The sequence below is a fragment of the Pleuronectes platessa genome, chromosome 3 (genome assembly GCF_947347685.1).
Source record: "Pleuronectes platessa chromosome 3, fPlePla1.1, whole genome shotgun sequence".
Taxonomy (NCBI): Eukaryota; Metazoa; Chordata; class Actinopteri; order Pleuronectiformes; family Pleuronectidae; genus Pleuronectes; species Pleuronectes platessa.
This window is the reverse complement of record NC_070628.1, coordinates 23,138,378-23,163,018: the sequence shown is the minus strand read 5'-3', so window position 1 is coordinate 23,163,018 and position 24,641 is coordinate 23,138,378. Positions and strand designations below refer to the sequence as shown.

General features: G+C 40.8%; 3 protein-coding genes across 3 annotated transcripts; 1 reads left to right on the top strand and 2 right to left on the bottom strand.

The window, feature by feature from the left end:
- Nucleotides 1-3,927: 3,927 nt before the first annotated feature.
- nfil3-3 (nuclear factor, interleukin 3 regulated, member 3) lies at nt 3,928-6,729 on the bottom strand. The gene is made up of 2 exons (XM_053418621.1): nt 6,554-6,729; nt 3,928-5,880 (listed from the first exon to the last, which is right to left on the bottom strand). The coding sequence occupies exon 2, from the start codon at nt 5,785-5,787 to the stop codon at nt 4,540-4,542; it is 1,248 nt and encodes a 415-aa protein (XP_053274596.1). The 5' UTR covers nt 5,788-5,880; nt 6,554-6,729; the 3' UTR covers nt 3,928-4,539.
- Nucleotides 6,730-15,537: 8,808 nt separating this feature from the next.
- klf1 (Kruppel-like factor 1 (erythroid)) lies at nt 15,538-19,258 on the bottom strand. The gene is made up of 3 exons (XM_053417663.1): nt 18,945-19,258; nt 17,142-17,964; nt 15,538-17,050 (listed from the first exon to the last, which is right to left on the bottom strand). The coding sequence occupies exons 1-3, from the start codon at nt 19,020-19,022 to the stop codon at nt 16,875-16,877; spliced, it is 1,077 nt and encodes a 358-aa protein (XP_053273638.1). The 5' UTR covers nt 19,023-19,258; the 3' UTR covers nt 15,538-16,874.
- A 2,811-nt stretch (nt 19,259-22,069) lies between these two features.
- On the top strand, nt 22,070-24,581 carry c3h22orf23 (chromosome 3 C22orf23 homolog). The gene is made up of 7 exons (XM_053418206.1): nt 22,070-22,183; nt 22,373-22,466; nt 22,751-22,813; nt 23,238-23,411; nt 23,536-23,670; nt 23,835-23,935; nt 24,477-24,581. Exons 2-7 carry the CDS (start codon nt 22,373-22,375, stop codon nt 24,579-24,581), a joined length of 672 nt encoding a protein of 223 aa, XP_053274181.1. The 5' UTR covers nt 22,070-22,183.
- Nucleotides 24,582-24,641: the final 60 nt, after the last annotated feature.

The window sequence follows — 24,641 nt, the reverse complement described above, 5'->3', positions numbered from 1 at the left end:
TATTTTTATCTCTGTGATCATTTACGTTTATTGATACAAAACCACAATTATTTATTTCTTTAATTCATTCATCCCCATAATGACCTTTGTGAATGCTTGTGTTCCTGTACTTGTATCTTGTGAGGACCATTTAAAGCATAGACCTTACACAGTGGGGACATTTTTAGAAAGTGAGGACATTTTTAGAAAGGGGACATTTTTGGAAAGTGAGGACATTTTGCCCGGTCCTCGCTTTTTCAATGGGCTGCTTGTGGGTTAAGACTCGGTTTAAAATGTTAGAATGAGGTTTAGGTTAGGGTTAGTCATTTAGTTTGGATGGTTTTGGTTAGGGTAAGGGGCTAGGGAATGTATTATGTCACTGAGTGTCCTCAGATGGAACTACAATGTGAATGTGTAACAATGCAGCTATGACATAATATATTCGCACAAAAACTGTCCTCATTTGTTTTAGGTCATGGCCTGCTACAGATCACTGTGCTCATCAGCAAAATGTCCACAGGCCTGGGGCATGTTAGCAGTGGTCATATTCTTTACAGGTACTTTTACCTTACACTTGATTTCAGATGAATGCGTTGCGCTTTTTACAGTTATTTCATGCACATAGTAAGTAGTTACAAGTTCCACCTTGAATAACTACAGTATACATTTTTTGTTTAATGTAGTTGTACATACGTTTTAATTGTACAATAATATGAGGACAAGGCAATCTGCTGGTTCACTTTTACTTTGGATGCTTAACCTGCTATTTGCTGATAACCCTTCTGTTAGCTTTAGTAGGATTGTTAATGCAGGACGGTTACTGGTAAGTCAAAACCAGAGGGTGTGCTGTGTGTATGCAAATATTAGAAAGCACCATAAAGGGATGGTTCACTGAAAAATGTAAATTCACTTATAATCTACTCAGCTCTATAACGATGGAGGGATGGGTGAAGTGTTTGAGTCCACAAAACACTTCTTGAGTCTCAGGGGTAAACAGCATTGCACCCGAATCAGATAAAATTGAAGTCAATGGTGACCCCTTCTCAGACGTAATAAAACAATACAACATAACATTCCTCCATACTGCTCCTGTGGTGTCGTCCAAATGTCTGCAAGCCCCGACAATCATATTCGACTTGAAACAGAGTTGTTTACACCAAGGTTTAAGCCTTAGTGTCCTCAGATGGCCTCCTCGGAACACCGCACACACTCTCTCCCAATGGCACCTGCTAGCATCGCCACTTCCGGTAGTGGACTTTTAAGCTTAAACTTGATCGAACATGAATGTCGGGGCTTGTGGACACTTGGTCGACACCACATGAGCAGTATGGAGGCATTCAAAAAAAAAATTATGTCTGAAGAAGAGGTCAGTTTGGTTGAAAAACAGTTTACCCCTGAGTCTCCTCAAGTGTTTTGTTGTCTCAAACACTTCACCCACGTCTCCATCGGCATAGTGTGGAGTAGGTAATGGGTGCATTTACGTTTTTTCGGTGAACCTTCCCTTTAAGGCAAATGTATAACTGGGGATATTTGGCTATATAAACAGTATAAACCCAGTGCTTCTAAATCCATCACGGCATAGAGATACAATTGGAGCTTGATGTTTTAATCGTCTTTAAATTGTAGCATATTGCTATTTCTTTCTAAAGTGCAAAATATCGCAAAGTACAAGCAACAACACATCTGCTCTTGTTCTTCATTATATTTACAACAGTTTTGTTTGATACTGTTGCATAGATATAATATTCGCATATTGTTTTTATTCCAGCAGATTTATACACTTGTGAATACACTGCGACATTATTATAAGCAGGTTATAAGACTATACCTCTTCCAGCCCTCGTGTGTGGAGAAAATTACATAAACATCCTAAACCCCTACCCTGACACTGTTACATATATTATAAAGTGTATGATATTATTAAAATGTTTTTGTTGGTGGAGAAACATTTAGGTGTAGACCCGGATCAGGGGGTGGATCCATAAACATTTTTATCACTAGATATTGCAACAAATTCTCAGATAGGAGGTGTATGAAAATTGTACCTTGATTTCCCAGGGAATAATTTATGGAAGCACGCCTTTCCAGTTTATTCTATTATGTTTATGCCTCATACACCTACTGTGAATTCATCCTGATGGCCTGCAGATTCTTTCTGTAGGATCAGAGTCACGTTTGCAGTTGCAGACAGCAGAGGATATGATTGTATAAACATATGCTATTTTTAAAATAAATATCAATTTCATTATGTATTCATTTTGCCATGGTCAGTGTTAAGATTTTGATCAATCGATTATTGTTGATATAAATCATTTCCATTTTGCCAAGAAACCTTGATGACAAATTGACAATCAAATCACTCTGATATAAAATAATATAATAATAAAACAACAGTACATCATTTACATTATCTTTCAGGATTTAGCCAGTTCATCTTCTTTGTTTTTGTTTATCAACACAGGAAAAGGAAGTGCATCATCTGCTCAGGATCTTTTTTCTATTTATTATCCCACAAAGCCTGTTGTCCTCAGATCCACCATACTTCATGTGCGGTTACGTCAGCCCTGTTTTGTATCAAGCACACATCCACCTCCAACCCATTCTCTCCCTGACATCCCTTCCCCCTCCTTGTCTCTATAAACACACACACACACACACACACACACACCCCCCCCCCCCCCCCCCCATCAGACTATGTTGGGGGAAACGGTGGCCTTGAACTTGTCTACCTCCTCCCCCCACCATATCTGTGCTGGAACCACCAACCCCCAACGCACCGCTCCATCGCCGCATGCAGCTGCCTCTGCATGCAGGCATTCCCTTGGCAACTGTGGTGGTGCCTGCCTAGCAACCGAAAGGCTCTCGCTCATTCCTATGTGGCATGGGGGGGTTGCAGACTGGGCTGGATGGAGGTTGATCACAGACAAAAGATCTTACAAACACTTTTTTGTTGTTGTTGTTGTTTTGGAGGCGGAGAGAAACGAGGCCATGGCCTGTAGAACGTGTCTCTGCAGCAGCACATGTCTGCTGTTACCTGTTCTACCACCAACTCACACATCACAATCTATCTGCATTGGTCACACGATTTTAATTCCCAGGCTCCGGCCTCCTGCATCACCGTGCATTGAGAAAGAAATGAGTTATATGAATGTGAAAGTGCTCTGCTTCAAACACAATGTAGCACTACAGAAATCACAATGGAGGAGATGACCTCTGTAGTAACACGGCTGTGAATGAATGACTGAATGAATGAGTCAGTGATCAGTGCAGATCAAGGCACTTGGCGCCACCTGGTGCTGATGCAAAAAATAGAGTCCCATAGATGAAACTATTCAAAGTGAATAACGAAATTCACTCGAATAAATCACGCCCATACTAAAATGCATTATTCAGTGTTTACTGCAGTTTTTCCACTGCTCTGAGAATCTATCTGCGGTACCATTCTGTCTCCAGATGTTAATGTAGTCTGAACCTGCACTCTTCACTCCGATGTGGGCCAATCACTCTCCACCGCAGCTACTTGGGGCCTATAAATAGCTTTCTACTGCTGACGTGGAAGATGCGTCATGCAGAGTAATCTCACTCCTCTCCCTTTCTCCCTGGCACTCTCAGTGCCGCTGCCCCCCCCCCCCCCCTTTTTTTAATGACCTTAGTCGAGGCCAAGGTGGCGTTAGCATTTAGCAGAATTTATTAACGAGAGGAAGGCCATACATGAAATTCTAAAGATATCACTTCAGCTGTCAAAGAAAACTGTGATACCATTCATGCTGTTGAGCAGTGCACCTCTCTCCCTGGAGCCATAACTCACATCGCCCCCTCTGCCCTGCTGCGCAGAGTCTGTGATGTAACACAAACTGCAGTTGAAACATGCTCAGAATGCATTTTACCTTTAGAACAAATACAACATTATTATTTTGGTATATTGAAATAATACAAAAATTCACTAGATTCTTGGACAAAATACTTTTATTTTCAAATACAGTTACAATGCTGAACAGTGATGATGACAGTAATTTCTATATGTACCTTGCAGTCATAAATGGGAAGCAGATATAGCGAAGAGCACAAAACTACAGTAAACTCCAAAGCGTCATATGTATCACATATTATAATGTATCATGTTTTACTCAACATAACTCTCTTTGAAAAGGTTGAACAATTGTTTGTTGGTGTTGACAGAAACTTTAACATGTTCACATGTGTGTGGAACATGATGAGACTGAGGATCGGTTTGCATGCTTAATATTTAACATTCGTTTTTCTGTCAAATCGCTGGAATTCAGCCTGATCCAATGAATCACACATGAATCCCCTTTAGTTCTTCAGTCGTCAAGCATTGTTTTAAAAGTTGTCTCTCCTGGTTGTGTTGTGCTGATCGTTGCAGAACAAACAGATCACTAAACTGAATTGTTACAGAGAAACAGGTGGGGATGTAAGCACACTCTGTCATTGTATCTTCAAGCAGTGGTGGGTTGTTCCAGATAGCTGATAGTTTGTCCTATGTGAGCTGGAACATGTCCGTTACCATTGATTTGCCTCCGATCTACCTCTGTTCGGGTTTTAAGTGACCTTGGAGATCAGCTGCTGAGAGAAGAGCCGTTTGAGCTGAGCCACTTCCTGAGACAAGCAGCTGATCTGCGACCTGAGACTGACGTCCTCAGTGGTATGCTTAGTGTCCCGGGAGTTCTGCAAAGAGGAGGAGTTATAATACCCAGAGGACAGAGACTGATGCTGCTGCCCGTGTCCACCACCAGCCTCCTCCCTCGACCACGGGGCCTGACTCGCTGCCCGACTGTCCCACGCTGCCTGCTGGTGGCTCCTCACCTGCATGTGTGGCCCCACCGTCACTACAGGGGGTTCGCTGTGTCTGTGATCAGAGGAAGGAGACATCTCCCCTACGTCACTGTTGACACCGGAACATTTGAAGCGGAGCTTGTGCGGGAGACTCCTTAACCCCTCATGGGAGTCTTGTTTGTTTACATACTGCCCCTCCACGGGACATATGTGGGAGTCATAGCCCGGCTGCTCCTCGGCCACCTGCCTCGGTGAAGGCTCGACACGTTCACTCAATGTGTCATCAAAGAACACGGGGCTGCCCATGTTTGAGCTACTTGAGGTGGAAACACCGGAATCCTCGGACACACAGTGACCTGACAGTGGCCCGCTTACCCTCGGCCCATAGATGGACGCCTGCTGCTGAGGCTGGGAGGGGATTAGGTGGGTGCTTGGACTTTGCTGTGTGTTGAGGTATGAGGGTCCGTCGTTGTGAGGTTGGTAGTAATGTGTTGTAGTGGGTGGTGGGTGTGCACAGAGGGGAACAGAGAGGGGCAGGATGCTCACATCAGATGGATCCTTGACCAGACCAAAGCGAAACTTCAGGGCCAACAGCTCTGCCCTCAGGCGAGCGTTCTCCTCCAGCAGACCCAGGATCCTCCTCTCCAGCACCATGTCATTGGCCCGCCGCCTCTCTCTGGACCTCTTGGCGGCCTCGTTGTTTTTTCTTCTCTTGTCCCAATAGCCGTCGTCTTTCTTCTCGCTGGGGATGAACTCCCGTTTGCGGCGTATGTTATTGCCGCCGTCTTCATCGCAGCTGCTGCCAGCCTTAGATTCAGCGCTCTCTTTGTGCTGGAGCAAAAAGGTGCGACCCAGGAGGCTTCGAGCTCGCTGGCTCGTGGAGGTCAGGATGGAAACGGCTTCATCGGTGAAGGACCCACACGCTTCACCCAGACGTCTGGACTCAAGTCCCTCCTCACCCCGAAGTGAGGGCACCAACAGGTCCTGGATGATGGCTCCCACGGGCTGACCCATTGTGTTCAAAAAACACCTCAGGAAGCTCCAGGGTCTGTCAGGAGCTCTCTGATGGCTGGATGTTCAGAGTGAAACACACGATAATGGCACCACCTAGTGTTGAAGAAACACAAATACATATGATGAGGATTTGTTTGTAGTGTTGTAAAACATTTTATTAACATATTGCATCTGTATTTACATTGAAAGACTAATAAAAAATGAATAATAAAACTAAATATTACACAGATATTTACGAGTATTTGAGAGGAATAAAGGGACTTTCATATATATTCATTATTTTGATGTTTTGATATCAAAACTGTCATTTCAACAGTTAATGTTCAATATAACATATTTAAATCAATGAATGTGCTGTGTAAAAACATTGAAAGAGTAATTTATAGAATATTTTTAAAGTTTAAGATTCAAAAAAGTTTCAAAAAAAGAGTGAAAGATTAGAAATGTTCGATTATCTTAAATCTCCTTTTTATAAATAGTTTAGGAGTCAGTGATCATAACGTTAACCCGGCATTTACACTTAACTCTACCGAGATTTTAATTCAACTCTACTTCATAAATAGATGACGGATCAGCTTGTTGGTAGTTTGTTGATGTTGATATAACATCAGTTCACTCACATATAGGATGATACGTCTTATACATCTAGACAATATTACACTTTCAATACTACACACAACATAGTGCAAAGATAAAAAAAAAATATGGACCCTCCTGATTAAAGCCGGTGTCAGTAAAGTGAAACTACAGAGGAGACGATACTTACAGTCAAACAGGAGCTGGGCTGTGTGATGAGAAGCTCGGGTCCTGTCACGGAGGAGACATGTGGAGCTCCACAGCTCGTCTGGATGTTTCTGCTCCTCGCAAAACTCAGCTCCGCATCACTGTGTCGCTTCTTCCCTCAGCTCATCGGTTCAGATGGGGTCGGATCCTCACCCTGGCTGACCCCTCCTCCTCCCTCCTCCTCCTCCCCCCTTCTCCCTCCTCCCTCCTCCCTCCTCCTCCTCTAACAGGACGCAGCCTCAGTGCGGAGATTTAACAGCAACAAACCTGAGCTGCTTTCACACTCATCCCATAAAAGCTATATATATTTATTTGTAGATATTATACTGTGGCAGTCAAAGTATGAACTAGAGCAAGATGGAAAATAAATAGCAAATCAAAGGCCTTGATAAAAATAAAATAAAAGGGGCCACATGAAAATATTTCTACAAATAAAATAACTTATTTAAATGTATACAATAAGCGCACACAGCTGTTGTCTACTGCTGACTCATACTGATGTTTACACCAGCTGTTACTCATTACATTAGGGTACTACAATAAACCATTAGACTCTATATTCATTCAAAACATTGCAAGACACAGAGAAAACACAAAGAAGAAACAGTCAAATTTGCCAAACAGTCAAATCAAGTCCAAAAGTGAAAACCTCATATATAAATATTCGAATAAATACAGTTCATAATTTTTTCTTTTTCAATCAAAAACAACTGGAGGTAAAATAGGTTCGATTTGAAACTTCAATTGCCAAAAATGAGTTAAACGTTCTCTTTTGTGTTTAAAGATGGACGACATGACAGCTGCCAGAAAGTGAAGGCAATGTAGCTCAATCACGCCCTAGTGGCTGCCGGCAGAAAAGGTCATAAACCCTCCTCCGTGTTAGCAGGTGGGACATGGGCCAAACTTAGAGTACACCTCAAATACATTTTAGGTAGTTCTTATCACATTCATGTGTGTTCAATGTGTTTCGCTAAGTATTGTTATTGTTTTATTTTATTATTTATCTTGTATTTAATTAATACATATATTTTGATTCTCCATGCCACTCTTTTTATTCATTTTAAATGCTTATTTTTTTGTATTGTCTCATGTTGTTTCTCACCCCGGACACGTTGCCAGTGTACCACGGGGCTGACCGACAAACCATCACTGTCACACAGTCAACCTATGCCAGGAAAAATCCTCAAGGCCACGAAAACATGTAAACACTTCACAGTAAGACCCTGCTAGAGCCAATCTATCAAGTAAATATTCATATAATTTACAAAATAAGCGAAAACATTGACCTGTTGGTGGTCAACGTCAGTAGGATTCATCCTCTGGGGATCATGAACAATGATGATTTAGATGTTTCATTTGGGACGAGGTGGTGGACACACAAACAGACCAAGAGTGTCATCCTGGGAATCCTGCCCATCACCTGCATGGGTCACCAGAACCCAGCCATATACGGTCCTGCATGTGACCACACGTCCTTCACCGAAGATTTTATTCATGCAGCTGTACCTGGAAGTGTTACTTTAGGTTTTCGTTTGGCCGATTGCAAGAGTTACACGTTACCTGGTAAACTTGTTCTGCATCAAACAGGGGAAGAAATCCTATAAAGCTCCAACGTGTTACACACGTGCACACACACGCGCGCAGGTCATACTGATCTTTTCGAAAATTGCACAATATGTTTGACTTAGTTTAACAGTTTGAACCGGGTCATGAATATTCAGAAATCTATCTATCATAAGAGGTTTAACATTTTAATTGGTAACATTCAACCTTTCTGCTCTAACTTACAGAACATCGAGTCTGTTTAAGTTGGGTATTTCAAGTAGAGAAGTAATATTTCTTGTGATTTAATAATGAGAGGCTCGTTGCTGATCCATTTCAAAACCTGCAACGCCCACAGGTTTGGATATTCTCTCTCATTTCATTTTTTTACATCACTACATTCGATTAGATCATACAGTTATCAAAGCAAGTGTGCACAGTCATCATAGTGGCCTGAGTTGTCCTCATCTGCTCTTTGCAGTTCAAGGTAACACAAATACACTGAAGTGTGTGTTTGTACATGCTGTCTTTGTATCCTGACATAAAAAAACATATGGTTGTGTATTTTGTTTCCCACACACAACCGTTGCCCGTGTCAAAGAACAAAAGCTTTTTCAGTGACTGTTGGCTTTAGTGTGTAGGAACAAAATGAACCAATCCCTGTGTAAAGGCACCTGAGAGTTAATCTATAAACTATATAACCACGTATTGTAAATGTAAAGGCAGCTGTCTGCAGAGGGTGAGCCGCTCGGCTGCCGGGAGATAGTGTGAATGGAAAAGAGAGTTGTTATGCAATAGACCAAGACAGAGAGCATGTGAGGACTACGCTGTGCTGGAAGTTCAGCTGGGGTGAGGCTGCTCAGAAAAAAGGAACATTGTTCCACGAGCGGTCCGCTGCACTGTGACACTTCCTCCCCGCACATGGAAACGTTCCAAACAGGACCTCTCTGTGTCATTTTCAGCATTTTTTTTCCAAACAAGACAACAATTAACTTCTCATTCTTTCCTCTCTGTATGTCCTCTCTGAACCGTTTACCAAGAACAATGACACTATTGCCCTGTTGCTTTGACCTTGACAGATCCATGCACAGACTCTTAGAGGAGGTCCGTGGAGAAGTTCTGAGAAGAGTGAACTGTATTGTCCTGAGGTTCAGCTGCATGAGCTGGCAATGAATTGAAAAATTATGATTTCAGTTCGTTCCTTTCATTTTATTAGTTGGTATTTATTTCTTTGTACTGACCGCTTATAGATCATTTAACATTTTTCACCTGTTTCCAGTACAAATAGACTTAGTCTTTGATTTCTCTATTGAGTGTCATTGTAATGACACAATATCTGATACTACTTGAGAAAAAATATTTTCCACAATTTGCCTATTAGCAGTAAATGCTATAAAGTTCATGCTCATGGAAATGGAAATAGTTTTGCAGAATTTTTTTGACATAAATCCAAATAAACAAAACTGATGACGTGACAATGTCCTTGTAAGTCAGTGAATCAAAGTTATTACAATTCATTCTGACGTAAATAAGAGAGTGAGTTGAGAACATTTCACCTGTCTTATGTTCAAATGAATGAGTCACAATAATTGTTTGTGGTGTAATGTTTTTGAGTGGTAGTCTTCATTAGTCTACCTTGAGATTTAATTTTGCGAATATAATTTTTTCTAAATCCTGGAAAAAAGCATAAATGTATAACTTCTAATGGGATCTACTAATGATCTACTTCCTGTTCTTTAATGATTGATAAATACAACTTAAAGAAAACAAAGTCTAGTATCCCAGGGGCAGCACAGAAACTCTGTCAAGGCGTTTGCCATGATTGGTTGAAGTCTAAGGTTCTCTGGTACAGTATGTGTGTGCATGAGGACTTTCTACACTGACCCACCTTTGAACAATATAACTCTTACCCTCAGTGACTCTAACCGTGTCCCCATGTATTGTGCTGAAGGTTGGTGCTGTAAAAGACCAACAATTGCTACATCACTGGACATGCTTCACTGCTGATGTGTTCACTCTGCACTATTATATAACTGAAATTTTGTGCAAAATATGAAAGAAGCCCTGTTTGTGTGTGTGTGTGTGTGTGCGCGCGTGTGTATGTGTGTGTTTAATGAAACATCAGTTGAATAAATGATGTTGTATCACATGAGGTTGTTATGTAGAAACAGCAAACACATTGACAGACACATGTAAACTAGAGAATTTTCCGTAGCTGCGACCCGATCCGTCTCCTGAAGAAAAAACAGGGCTATTCTGGTCATCTGCCATGTTTTTAACCCATTATCTTTTACTGCCATGAACATGCATTTAAAATGTTTACCTCCAAGAGAGCTACTACCGTCATGTTTATGTGATAAAAAATAGTTTTTAGGAGCTGGAAAACTACCGGTAATCCACTAAAGGGAGCTTTTGTTATATGATTCTGTAGGTAGTGTGTTGGTGGTTTCTTCCTCTGACTCCAGACTACAGATGGACAGTTACCAAAAATAATAATAACTGCTAAAATGAATGCAACCATTGACTTTTTTTGTTTTTATCCCTTTAGCACTGTGAAGCTTTTTTTTTAAAATTTGTTTGTTTGCTTGTTTCTTTTTTTGTTTCTTTCTTTGTTTCTTCTTCTTTTCAAAATTTAACACGTAATATACACTTTCATTTCAATGTCTTCACCTTATTTCACAGATCTAAACGTGGTGTTAATGTGCCAGGAAGCACACATGCATCAACAAAGTCAGGGTTGAAGACAACAAGAGGATAGGACTGGATGTTAAAAACAAAGCAAATCATAGATTATTCTATATATAATGCCGATCAGGCCAGTTCACTTCCAACTATTTTGAAGACCAACCAGTATCTGCAGAGTTTGCAAATTCACATGATCAGTCTCTCATTATCCTTTATTTATCTTTATTGTTTTAGATGTATATATCGTATTACACCCTGGAGGATATCTACACCTCAGATTACAGCGAAGGTTAATGTCCAGAGCAGAATGTGTCAATGTGTTTCTGACTGTTAAGACTTGGTTTTAGACTTATTTTTGGAAAAAGGGTTTGTGTTGAAGCTATTGTTGTGGTATTTATGTTAGACGAGTTGTGATGCTCAAAGACAAACGTTAAAGTCAATTTACCATTTAGCAGGAGAACTATTCTGTCTGTTCAACATGTTGTTTAATCTCTTCTGAGGAGATTTATCAAGTCAGGGATAATAACTCAAAGACGTCAGTTTCCAAATTGAGTTTGAGATTTAGATTTAGTTTGGACTTTAGATTTTGAAAAAAGAAACTCAAGAGGAGCTGGAAAGACGTTGGCATTTACCAGGCAGACTCCAACAAAAGACGCTTTGATAATTGATTTAATGTTATTTTAAACAGTGTTTGTATTAAATCATAGACATTCCTATATCAGGTTAAGGTAAGGGTTTTTCATTTTGAATGCATGTTCTCAGAGGAGCTCTTAATGTCTGTATGTGTGTATGCTTCATTATAGCCCAAAATAACGAATGCACAGAGTAATTGACTGTCTCTGGCCGACAGTGGCCTTGTTTGACTTTGTGTCTGTGTGCGTGTGTGTGTGTGTGTGTGTGTGTGTGTGTGTGTGTGTGTGTGTGTAAACTCAAGTTCAAATCAGGAGAACCATCCCACCCGCCCCCTCTCCTCCCTTCCCTCCCTCCCTCTCTCCCTCCCTCCTTTTTCCGTTCCTCGATCCACTTGGACTCACAATCCCCCGTCAACAGTCTCAGTGCTGCAGCGGCTTTCACCACTCTAATCCTCATCCTGTTCTCGGACATCAGGCCAGGATGCCCATTATGTGAGGTTGTGCAATAGCAGACAAACAGTGCAGTCAATAGTTCTGCACATGAACACACAAAACCCGTCATCAATATACATTGAATTAGATGAGAGAAAGAGAGAGAGAGAGAGAGAAAAGAGAGAGAGACAGACAGAGCGCGTTGTGTTGGGCAAGTTGATCTGCATTTAGAAATACTTATCTCTCCTCACACATGGAGGGTTGCCAGTTTGGCTCCATATACGTGAATGTGTAACCGCCACAAAATTCAAATGAAGATAGATGTCTGCGTTTGGTATCCCTGCTGTTCTAAAGTAGAGGGGCTTAATAATGCAGAGAAAATCCATTTATAGATGCTCACTGGAGAGGCAGGGCTGCTGAAATATTAATGCTACAACATTCTCTTCACTCGCGGTTGTCTGAGACTGTGTTTCGCTGCGATGTTTGTCTGCCATGCTGAGGTGACCAGTGTTGCCATTCACAGGGTGTTGTGTTGTTTTAAAACCTGTTATAACTTCAGTTATTGTTTCAATACTGAGCCATATGTCCCACTAGTGCGGTGCCCGTTCTAAACCTGCCTGTTCTCTTTAATGCTCCTGAGCTACTTCCGATTTATTCCTTGTCATTAGTGAGGCCTCCTCAAACAGTTCTACAAGGTACTGACACTTTTTGTTGTTTGTGTGCTTGACGTTGTGTGCGTGAGTTTTTTTTTTATACAAAGTCTATAGTTCAGGGGGAGATAGAAAACCTTGTGTTCATCCTACCTGGTTTATCTGCAGTGAATGTTTTTCATCAAATGAAAGAGAATTTGCCTCATTACTGTCTACGCGCGTGGTTTATATATGAGTTTAAATGTATTACTTAAATTGTGTTATTCTTTTATACATTACATTTCGGCTATTTCACAGGTCTGGAGAGAAATCGAAAAACAACCTTCAGACCTAAGTTCACGAATTTTCAAAATAAAAGCTCTCTAGATTAGCTTGATATAAAGCAATGCAGCGACAAACGAATGTTGTCTTTTTACTTTGAATTTTTGAGGAGGTTATTGAATGCTGTTGCCATGACAGTGATCAGCACCAATGATACCTGTAAATGTCCCTGTTGTGGTAAAATAAAAACACAAATCATCAAAATCTTCACTTTTTGAACCAGTTGTCGGCCGTGCTGTAGTTTATCAGAGAGCGTAGAAGAAGACCTGTTCAACTCGGTCTGCAGACTGACCTCACACTGCCCCGCCCCCACTGACTGCTACAGAGCCCTGGTCGTATGTTTATTTCAAATTGTATTAATATTCAACTATCGCGTGTCCAAATCGCACCAAATTTGACACTGTACTGCCGCTTGCCATTAAGGAATTATGCAGAGTTCACCAGATATGCATTCCACATACAGACAGACAGCCAGACAGACTTTTGTGGAATAAGTTGGTAAATGCATTGATACTAATGTTAATTTTTTTTTTTATGTTTTCTCTTCAACGAGCACAGATCTAATTTGCTTCAGACCACACAGAGTTCAAAGAAAACTACACACAAGAAACGCGTTATCTGTGCGGCAACTAGTAAATGAGGAAATTACATAATTTAACAGCACGAGTTAAGGGGTTATGTTTTATCACATTTTGACTTCTCTGCAGCGTTTATTAAAGTTCTAAATGCTTGACATTGATGAACTGTGTCATTTTTATTGTGTTATTATTATTGTTTTCATTAGGAGAAGGAATGACCACTGTTTAATCTCTGCTAACTTTCCCTTTCAGCTTCTCGCAAACATGTGTCCTGAAATGCCCTCTCAATGGGGTGAAACACAAACACACACACACACACTCACACACGCACACACACACACACACACACACACACACACACACACACACACACACACACACATACACACACTGATTAAGCTGCATTTCTCCAAAGAGGAAAACAAGAGAGAGAGGGGGAATTTAATTACACATTCGTCCTCAAGTAAACCTTCTCCTCAGATCTTCAGCATTCAAGCTTTCCTCTGTGTTTCATCTGCTGATGAAATATGGAAGTGCTGATGGCAGGAAGAGGGAAGATTTCTCTCTAATATAGCAAATTAAGCGGTTTTCCAATAATGATTTTACATTATGCCAATGGGACTTACAGAAAATGAAACATACAACTCCACGGATCCACTGTCATTTGCTAAAAGAGTCCAAAACATGTAAACATATTGCATAAGTGCTATTGTTCATAGCACATCCTATTCAGACTTTAAGCCTCATTATTATAATGACATTTTTTAGCCTTTGACTTGTTAAAGTGCTGCTGCAATCTGGTCACAACACAATATTTTTCCAGGTAAACATTTCAAGTCATGCTGCAGGGTGTGTTCTGCTGCCTGTTAACAGTCGAGTCGTGCCCTGAATGCATAATTCCTGCGTAATATCCTCTTTAGAAGTATGGCATGATGTAACCGAGAAGAGGAAGAAACCAGAAAGTGGAAGAGTGGAAGAGGAGAGGGGATTTGTTTAGTTCAGTTGGAGTGTTTGTTCTTTTTCGGGGGCAGTGCAGGTCAGCACTGTGCCTCTGTCCCCGTGTCACCTCTGAATCCCAAATCATGTACTTTTGAACACTGTGCTAAAATAAACCCATTCTGCAGATGGAGCCTCATGACTCTCTCTGCTGTGGATTCATCCTCTGATGTGGAGCGCCTCGCCGTGCAACCGCAGGCTCAGTGGAAAACAGATAACTGATGACCAAGGAGTATATCTGTAGCATCAGAATTACCAGGATCAATTCATATCTGTGTGTGTGTGTGTGTGTTTGTGTGTAAGTGTGGCCCAGGTGATACTCATGATGAGGGGACATTAATCTGTTTACACAGAGCCCATGATGTAAATTATTGGACTCTAATGTGAAGACTTGTTTTAAGGTTAAAGTTAAATTAGTTAAAAGGTCAGGATTAGGAAAGTAGTAACCGGTTAAGTAAGTGTCCAGGAAATCAAAGTACGTCATTGATTCGAGACAAGACCGTGTGTGTTTGTGTGTGTGTGTCGGTGTGTGTGTGTGTTTGTGTATGTGTTTGTGTGTGTGTGTGTGTGTGTGTGTGTGTGTGTGTGTGTCTCATGTTGTCCTGGATGAGCAGGTTTAATTGCAGTGCCAAACAGAGATTATTCACTATGACTCTAAAGCAGTCCTAAAATACCAGTGGGCCAAGTATAGAATACAGCAAATTAAACCATTAAACCTTCTACAGCTCTAAATATATTACTGTACAAGCTGTTACAACGATCTAAACCTTTGCAACACATGCTCCATAAATAGCCTCTATATATATATATAAAGTGCATGTGCATGAACACGTGTTGGCAATGGTGAGCGTGTCGTCTCAAGTTTATGAGGAGCTCCATAATGTGATGACGGCCTCCATCATCTGACATAATCAGGATGAATCAGAAAAAACTGCATTACATAAACAGATTCTCATTCTAATCTCGTCCTCACCCAGTTTAGAAACACTACAGATATACCAGGGCCTTTTACAGAAGACTGCCACCTCAAGTCCAAAGGCTGACATTACACTTAGCAACTGCATATTTTTAGAGTCATTCAGTATACGATTTAAGGATTTTAGAATAGATTTGGATTCTGCTCGAAGGCAGTTTAAAGCATTACAGGCCTTTATTGGAACTATAACAAAGATAACAACATTTAAAACACTTTAAAGCACTATGAGAATAGAAAAAACATTGTACAACAATATAATACCTTCTGTTGATATAAAAGATTGTGTTAATAAATATGTTGCTCATTTTTAGATTATAATAGGCAACAGCTAAAGATGCATATTGTTTACAGATCTGAAAATGAGAAATATAAGCACACTTGTTTTTTTTAAATAAAAATTCCCTGAAACAGACAAAACACAAACTTAGATGACAGAAAAATACACAACCATACATGGACTGTACAATCATATACTTACATTTACAATCATTATTACCATAGTGGTGGTAGCCGAGTGAGCCGTGACTTCCTACAGGATACACTATGATAACCTATGTCACGTATATTATTTTGGTATATATGTTGTTAGTGTTTAAGTCTGCTGGTGTCTACGTGCCCATAGTGTGTACAGTGTTTGTCCACGTGGCTCTGGTGAGAACGGATGTCTTTGTGTTGGCGTTATTATTAGATTTATAGTTTCAGGGTTATCTGGAGGTGAAGCTGCATGTTGCAGCTGAATCCCCCTCACCTCACCCTCCCCTTCCAAAGATCACAGAGAACCTGTGGCAGCCTGCAGTTCTCATTAGAACTCGAAATATGTTTAGTTTGTCCAGTTTGGACGACTGTAAAAAACATGGTGTCCTTTTAGGATAAAGAAAACAACAGTGAAACATACTACTGAATACGTTAATAGGATTATTTCATATTCAATTCCTGCCATTAGATTCCTTTCACCTAAATCTTACACACTGGACCTTTAAAGTACGGGGAAGTCATTACACCAGTAAGGGACTCCAATGTCTTATTCTTGACTTGACTTGTCTGAGTAATAAATCTGACTTCAATCTGTGATATAACCTAGACTTAATAATAAATAAACCTGGGCTGATGGGACGAGGCTCCCATGGGGCGAGGTTTCCCCACAGAAACATTTGTGTGTATGTGACCATTGTCTAATGCACCTGATTAGCTGGTGGCATCCAGGTCGAACTATAGGAAATGTAGACCTCTCATGGCAATTTTGCTGCATAAATTATGACTCTTTTCATGAGTCTGAAGAAATTGTTGTGATGTAATGGTCCTTTTTGTAAGCACAGGATATCAATCGTTATTTTTTTTGAAAAAAGGGAATCTTAAATCTTTGACTTGTAACATTTGCACTTTGAACCAAATGAGTAATCAATTACAACATCAAACCCCTGTTTGTGTGTGTGTGTGTGTGTGTGTGTGTGTGTGTGTGCGTGTGTCTGGCGTGTGTGCGTGCGTGTGGGCTTCAAGTGTGTCTCTTCATGTGCAGAGCCAGGTGGTCGGAGCGGGAGAAGGCCCTCTGACACAGCAGACACTCGTAGGGTTTCTGGCCCGTGTGCTTGCGGTAGTGACGCGTCAGCTCATCAGAGCGGGCGAATTTCCAGTTGCATCCCTCCCATGAACATTGGTAGGGCTTTTCCCCTGATCAATACACACAAAAAAAAATGATAACCATCATACCAATGCGTTAAATCCTATCTTGTGTTCAAACACATTTTCTTGTGGGTGTTACCTGTGTGCGTGCGAAGGTGAGCCTTGAGGTGGGAGCTCTTGGTGTAGGTCTTGCTGCAGCCGGGGTATTCACAGCTGTGGATGGCGGGCCTCTTCTTCCCTGTTGCCCTCCGACCACGCTTCCCCTCCACCCCAGCAGGGGGCAGCTGGGCTCCCACCATCAGGGGTTGCTGGTGATGGGGCAGATGACCGCTGGCTTGGCTGTGGGTGTAGTCACAGTAAAGGTTGGCGTTGTGGCTGTAGCCGGGCATGTAGCTGTAGTGTTGAGGGTCAGTGGTCACAGCTTGAGAGGAGATGAACCTGCTTTCGGGGTAGGTCACCATGGACGGGTGCTGCTGGGGATAGTAGGGGTTATAGTCCCATGATGAGGCCTTATTGTGGTTTCCTCGGCCTCCTTGCAGGAAGCCAAACTGATCTACGTTAGCCAGACTGGGAGCGGAAGTCCGACCTGTTTGTGCCTCACTGTAATGGTGGTACAGCTCTGGATGGTGTGTTGTGGTTTGATCAGGGGACAGGAGCTCTGCCACGAAGCTGCCGCTTCTCACCTGCACACACTCCTGACCTGGCTGCTCCTTAAACGTGGCCACCTCTTGGTAGGCCGTGTGTGGGTCGAGCAGCCGCTGATCACAGTTCTCCAGAGAAGGGTTGAATTCAGGAGAGGGGTTGCTCCAGTCAGACAGCAGGAACTCAATGTCCCAAGATGCTCGGCTGTCGTCGTCTAGGAGCTCCTCTGTCATCTGCTTGGAGACCTGCAGCTGCTCCGAGATGCTGGGTCTGTTACTGAGAGAGTCCAGAGGCAGAGAGCCGCCCTCAGACTTCCACACCTAGAGGTTTGCAGAGAGGAACAGAAGATAGGTTCATATTTCTACAAATCTATCTTTAAACAATGCTTGCATATGTTCATAGCAAGGGATTGTTCCTGCTGCCCAAAGCAAATGAGAAGACATCCTTCCCCCACAGCTATTAGTACTTCTAGTACCACATTTCTAATTTGTTACTACTTTGTCCTAATTTACAATTTCTCCACAAAGGAAACACTGTCTGTAGAGACACAGATGGAGGATTTACGATTGTCTTGATTTGTCTACCTCAGATTGCTGAAGCCTTATATTTCAGATTCCTTTTTGCACATTACAACATCACCGTCACCACTTTAGGAAGGGGTTCCTTTGCAGCCAGTGTGTTGGCCACAGCAGGAACCACTGCTCACTTTTGTACAAAGCAATTTACAAGTGCATTCTAGCTCCACAGGAAGAAGAGCTAGATTTAATCAAAAGCTCGAATTACCCCCAAACAACAACTAAAACCAGTCCGGTTTAACCAGTCTAACACGTTAAAACACAGGGGTACATACAAGAGACATGCTTCTCACGAGGTGTAAGAGTTTTCAATTTCTTCTTTTATCAGCTCATATCACAAGTTCAACTTAACAGCTTAAGACAATCAAAAAGTAATTATTAACTCTAATTGAATCAATTATTTGTGAACTGGCCATCACGAGATAAAACTTCAATGTCACCAAGTAGAGAACATACCTTCAACACAAAGCCCAACAGTCCACTCATGAAACAACGTCTAACTTCACCAGATCAGAATGAAGCCACTTATTACACACTAATTTAAAAATCCCACGAAACTGACACAGACAGAAACATATCCTCCTTGGCTGAGGAAAGAAACATATTGTGTATTATATTTATTTGTATTCATTGTTTTGGCTCCTGCTCTCATCTCTTTAACCAAGTGAACAGTATGAACTAAGATGTTCCTGTGTGGCACCCGGACACACGAACTTCTTACTTACTTTCATGTTGTCGCTGCTGGAGTGAGCGAGGCTGGAGAAGGAGCTGATTGACGGGAGCACAGCCTGGGTAACTGCCATCAAGCACTTTGTTATGACAACAACTCTTTTTAATTTTTCCTTTCTGTTCTTTTTCTACTTGACCCTCAGCTAACAGAAAGTCAGAGCCTGCAGCCCAGGCCTCTCTTCCCCCTCACAGTCCAGTCCGAGCTAAAAGGCCTCACAAACTGTTTCCCCCTCTCTCCATCCCTCCCCTGATATCTCTCCCTCCTCGGCCTTGTCTATCTCTGTCAGCTGTGAGTCTTATTTCAAATCTCTGGTTTTCACGTAGGTTTTGACCGTTAAGGAGGTGGAGCGTAAAGCGTGGGCTTCACAGCTGGTTGCTTTTCTTTATGACTGAAGTTTGTTCATTTACATCACCAACAAACTCTTCTATCTCATCTCAACTCACTGTCTTCCTGTTCTGCGGTATTCAGAGCAAAAAGGCAAATCTGAAGAAAAAAAACCACGAGCAAAAACATTGGTGTTCATGGAGAAACACAGAGAGATATTGTGCTTATTAAACTTTTCTGAGGTAAACAAGATTCATCATTTGCTGAAATGTGGATGACTGAGTTGAGCACTAATATAAAAAATGAAAGTTCGATGATTTAAACACATTTAATAATGTGATTTAATCATAATAATAATTGATGTAGCACATTTGAAATAACCGTTGACTTAAAACAAAACTAAATATACCTAAACAGAGAATAAATAGAAAAAACAAAAGCATTAAAGCAAACATCATAAGTAATTGGGATTTCTAATATTGCACAATTATATGAGAATACATCAAATTAACTGTCACCACTGCAGACTGATGCAGTCCTCACTGTTTTTCATTCACAAGTAAACAGGTTGCTCAGGCCATTATCAGATGACTGCTCTATCTGAGACTGCATGCTTTGGCATAGGCTGCAAAGAGAGAGCATTGGTCCAAGTGAGCTGAAGTGTGTGGACACTTTATACCAACGTGATGTGAGAAAAATCAACACAAACATGAATGTGAATAAATGTAAAGTTCGTCCAGGCAGTGATCAGAGATGATTGTTCATTATTAAAGAGCTGATTAAAGACACAACACAAACAAACAAGTAGAGCTGCAGACATCTCTCATGAGCCAACACCAGCTTTTAATACGTTTCATGATTCTGGTTTACAGAATCATATATCGATCCATTCCTGCTGATAGTTTTGAATATGCTTCACACGCACATGCCATCACAGATCAAGTCCTGTCTTCCCGTTGCGGCTTCTGAGAAGACCTGTGTGTGAAAGATGATTATATTCTGGGTGCTGTTTATCTGTTGACGCGGGGCAGAGGCAGGCTGCTGTCTTCTCACAGATAATAGACCTCTGACTGCTGCTCCCCCTCGATGACTAACCTATCGCTGATAAACATGCTCTGTCACTGAGAGCAGCTTCTTGGAGCTGCTGCTGCTGCTGCTACTGGAAACCTTCACATAAGAGCTTTCTTATGTTCTAAAGCACAAATTCATCCAATGTCCCTTTTTTCTTTTGCAAGAGGAGAATTTCTGTGTTTTTAAAGAAAAAAGAAATCTGCGTTGTATGTAGTCTTATGCAATTTATTAGGAATTGTAAGTGGTCAAGGAAATACATAAAAAATGTTCATGATATAATAATGATAGACAATTTGTTTTTATATGTATGATGCAATATTTATAACATGGCAATTAATACATAATATGAATCATTTAAAAAACTGGGATAAAACAGGATAACAATTGAGGCTACTTTTACAGTTCAGGACTATTCCCAGTTTATTGTGTGCAGCTGTACAGTATATTAAACAACTACTTGTACCACCTCATTTCTATACAGCAGGGGTCTTCAACGTTTTTCAGGCCGGGGACCCCCAAACTGGTGGAGAGATGGAGCAGGGACCCCCTACTATATATATTGTCTAAAATTGTTGTTTTATATTAAACTGGGCCTAGTGCCATATATAAACATAGCTACCCTGTTATTGTGCATTCAATACTAAGCTATCCAAATATAATAGGGTTCATATATTCATGTTTTTAATTTAAACATGTGCTAGGTACAGGGTGGCCATGCCATTGCCATTTATAAACATAAATCTTGCATACAACACTGAGCTATTAAAGTAATTCACAGATTCATTTATTTATTTTAAAAATACATGTAGAAGAGACAGTGAATCCCCATCTGTGGATGGCACACATACTCCCACATTAGTGAGATGTCGTACCCTGATGGGTAGCACACAACTTATCTAACCTTGGACGGATGGAGGTTGCTGGGCAGAGGGTCAAATCAGCCTCTCAATATGTTAGATGCATGTTAATGTGTATTCAAAAAATTGGTTAGAAAATAAATCTCTAACATTTATTTTTGGTGTAGTGGTATGATTTTTTTCAATGACCCCTGTGGTGGAATTAGACCTTTGACAAATAAAATTAAAGGACGACATTACAGTTTAGATTAAACCCTTTATTTGTCTAGTTCATCTGATTGCATTAGACTAACACATTCCTGTGATGATAGTTCATTCTTGTCCACTTTCTTAGTATATGTGACAAACTATTATTTTTCATTATCAGGAGATTACTCCAACATAATAGATGTTATTTGATATCAATGATGTTACAAATACATCCATGGTAGTAACTGGTGAAGTGTCATATCAACTGTAATGTGAGATTAGACTTGTAGGCACCTATTGCATTGCATATAAACCTAAAATATTTTAATGCCTGGTTTTAATATTTTCATTTGTGTCATCTTTCTTATTTTAATTTGGTCTCGTTTTTATCTATGTCTTTTTATTCCAGTGTATTTTCTTAAGCACTTTGAATCATGGTAAGATACGTGCTATACAAATAAAGTTTTATTATAAATCCTTCTTGGGCGCCATCTAGTTGTCATATGGTATCACTGCGCCTCCATCTTTGCAAACAATATCAAGTGAATGTGAATATAAAATAAAAACACAGCCACGAAATCAGTTTGTATAATGTGCCATTAATATAGGCTATACATTTATAAAATGAATTATCTGAAGGTCTTATCATTATCATCGTTATCATTGTGTTGGCTGCACAGGTTGTTGGTTGTTGGTTGCCATAGCAGCAGCACTCAGGGGCACCGCAGAAGACGCAGGTGGTTGAGTTCCGGAGTTTGTCCCCAGATAACAACAAACAACACCACGTGTTTCAGTGAGTTCTTCCTGTGTTGTGTCCACTTGTAGATCTTATCTCACCAGGTTTATATTTATTTGATCGATATGACGTTGTGCTGCTATTGTTAGCCACAGAGCTGTTAGCTAGCTTCACCGAGAACAGCAGAGTGTTCATTCTTCAAACGACGTCCCCTCAGGGATTGTGGGTAATGTGTCTCTGTTGCAGATGGAGGCCTCCTCACACAGCAGAGGTGGGAGGGGCCTGTGGAACAAGCCCAGGGTCACCGCGTACAGCAAACAGACCCAGGACATGCTGAGATGTGAGATGATGATGATGATGATGATAATGCTAATGATGATGATGATGATGATGATGATGCACTTCATGCTCAGTATGAATGGGATGTACATAGATAGAGGAGCTCACCGTGTGTGTGTGTGTGTGTGTGTGTGTGTGTGTGTGTGTGTGTGTGTGTGTGTGTGTGTGTGTGTGTGTGTGTGTGTGTGTGTGTTTGTGTGTGTGTGTGTGTGTGTGTGTACGTTGAAGTGTTCACCACTCTACTGTGTTGTGTATTCCTCATCATGCTGTATTCCCTTTGCTCAGTGATGATGCTGGAGTCCAAACTCACCAACCTCCAGAGAAAGCACATCAATGAAAGTCTGAGGAGTAAGTTAAAAGCTTTAAAATGTTTTTTAACTCAAGTATGATAATCAAGTTTAGATATTTCATATTATCTTAAATATTTTAATCTGGTATAAGTGCTCATTACTGTGTTTCATACTTTATCTATATTGCAACAATCAGCATATGAGATAATGAAAACAACATAATCTCACGTGGTTTAAAGGTATAATAATAATAAAACTGCTACTACTACTACTACTAATAATAGGGACTCTAGAATGGTCAAGGCCTAATTGTCTCCTTAAATTCAATCAAGCTGCACCAAATTTAAGACACTCATAGATATAGACAGTTCCCTCAATGTTTTGGAATTTTTTTTCCAGCAAGAACCACTATTTATTCTCTGAAAAGAAAGATGAAAATGCTATAAAACATTATTTATTTATTTTTTACTCTGCCTCCACAGATGGAACATCTTTGCCACTGCCCCCTGACCCCAAATTGCTACCTTCTCCCACTCAGCCGAAAACCAGTAAATCTGTCCAGAGACGCCTGCCGAGCCGACCTCAGAGACGCAGTGCAGAAGCTTGCTGTTCTGGAAACAGCTACTCTAGAGAAAAGTTCTGCCCCACTGCTACCAGTACGTTTACTGGTTCTGCACATTTGTGTTTTGACAGGCCTATATTGCACTTGAACGAACTATATCTGTTTTAATTTCTGCATCCTGAGAAACATTCTTTCTTTTTTTTTCACTCTGAATCCAGGGGACTTAGAGAAAGAGAAGAGGAGGCTTCAGAATATAATGGCAACAGGAGAAGAAGAGCCCACATCTGCCCCATCCCCAAATGTTCCAACATGCTGGACCCCAGAAGTGGAGGAGAGAGACCAGTATCAGGAGGGTGAGAGTGATTCTGCTAAGTACTGAGTGCTCATGTAAACATTTCTAGTGTCATCATGTTTATGGTGTGATCCCTCATAAGACTGTCTGTTGAAATTTAATTCAGTCTAACTTAATAAATCCACAGCCCTTCCATCAGTCTAATATGAACCTGTGTTTGTGTAGTTCTGGATGAGATAGAGGAAAGACGACAGTTTCTGGCAGACATGGCCTCTCTTGGTCAGGAGAAGCAGTACATCCATATAATCAACACGGAAATATCACAGGTAAATATGCAATTTGCATTCAAGATTCTATTATATTAAAACGTCATGCAGTGCTGTATTTGGAAAAGTTCTTGTATCTTCGTAAATATTCAGAATCATATAAACAAATCTAGAAAGCTCTCAGAAAGTACACACCTCCGCCCAAGGTCCAACAGGCAAATTAAATTCAAGTTTCACACACTCATAGATATCAGCTCTTTAAATTGGCCGGATTTTCTCATTATGATCCCTGAATTATTCCCTGGGAGAATTGTCCAAATCTTTCAATGATAAAGAAAGTTTAAAATATTCTGGATCCCTGACTCATGCCAAGTCCTTCCACCATGTTTCATAGAAATATGTCAAATGTTTTTTGCGTCATCCTGCTAACCATCACACAAATGCCGATGAAAACCTCTTTGGAAGAGATTGATATCAGTTGCTGCAGGAATAAATCAGTAGCACTGCAGAAAGTTCAGATTCTGTCCGTAGTGAAAATATAATAAATTATCCCTGATATACAATCGCACTGAATCCTGTCTCTGTGTCACAATGAATCCAGAAAATCAGAGAGCTGGAAATACTGGATAAGTGTCGCCAACACATCCGCTTGGAACGAGCAGACAACGTGGACCAGGAGGCGACAGCAGAGAGGACCGACCTCTGACTCTTCACTCTTATTCTTAAAATTACTTTGAAATCAAATGCAAGCAATAAAACTGCAATA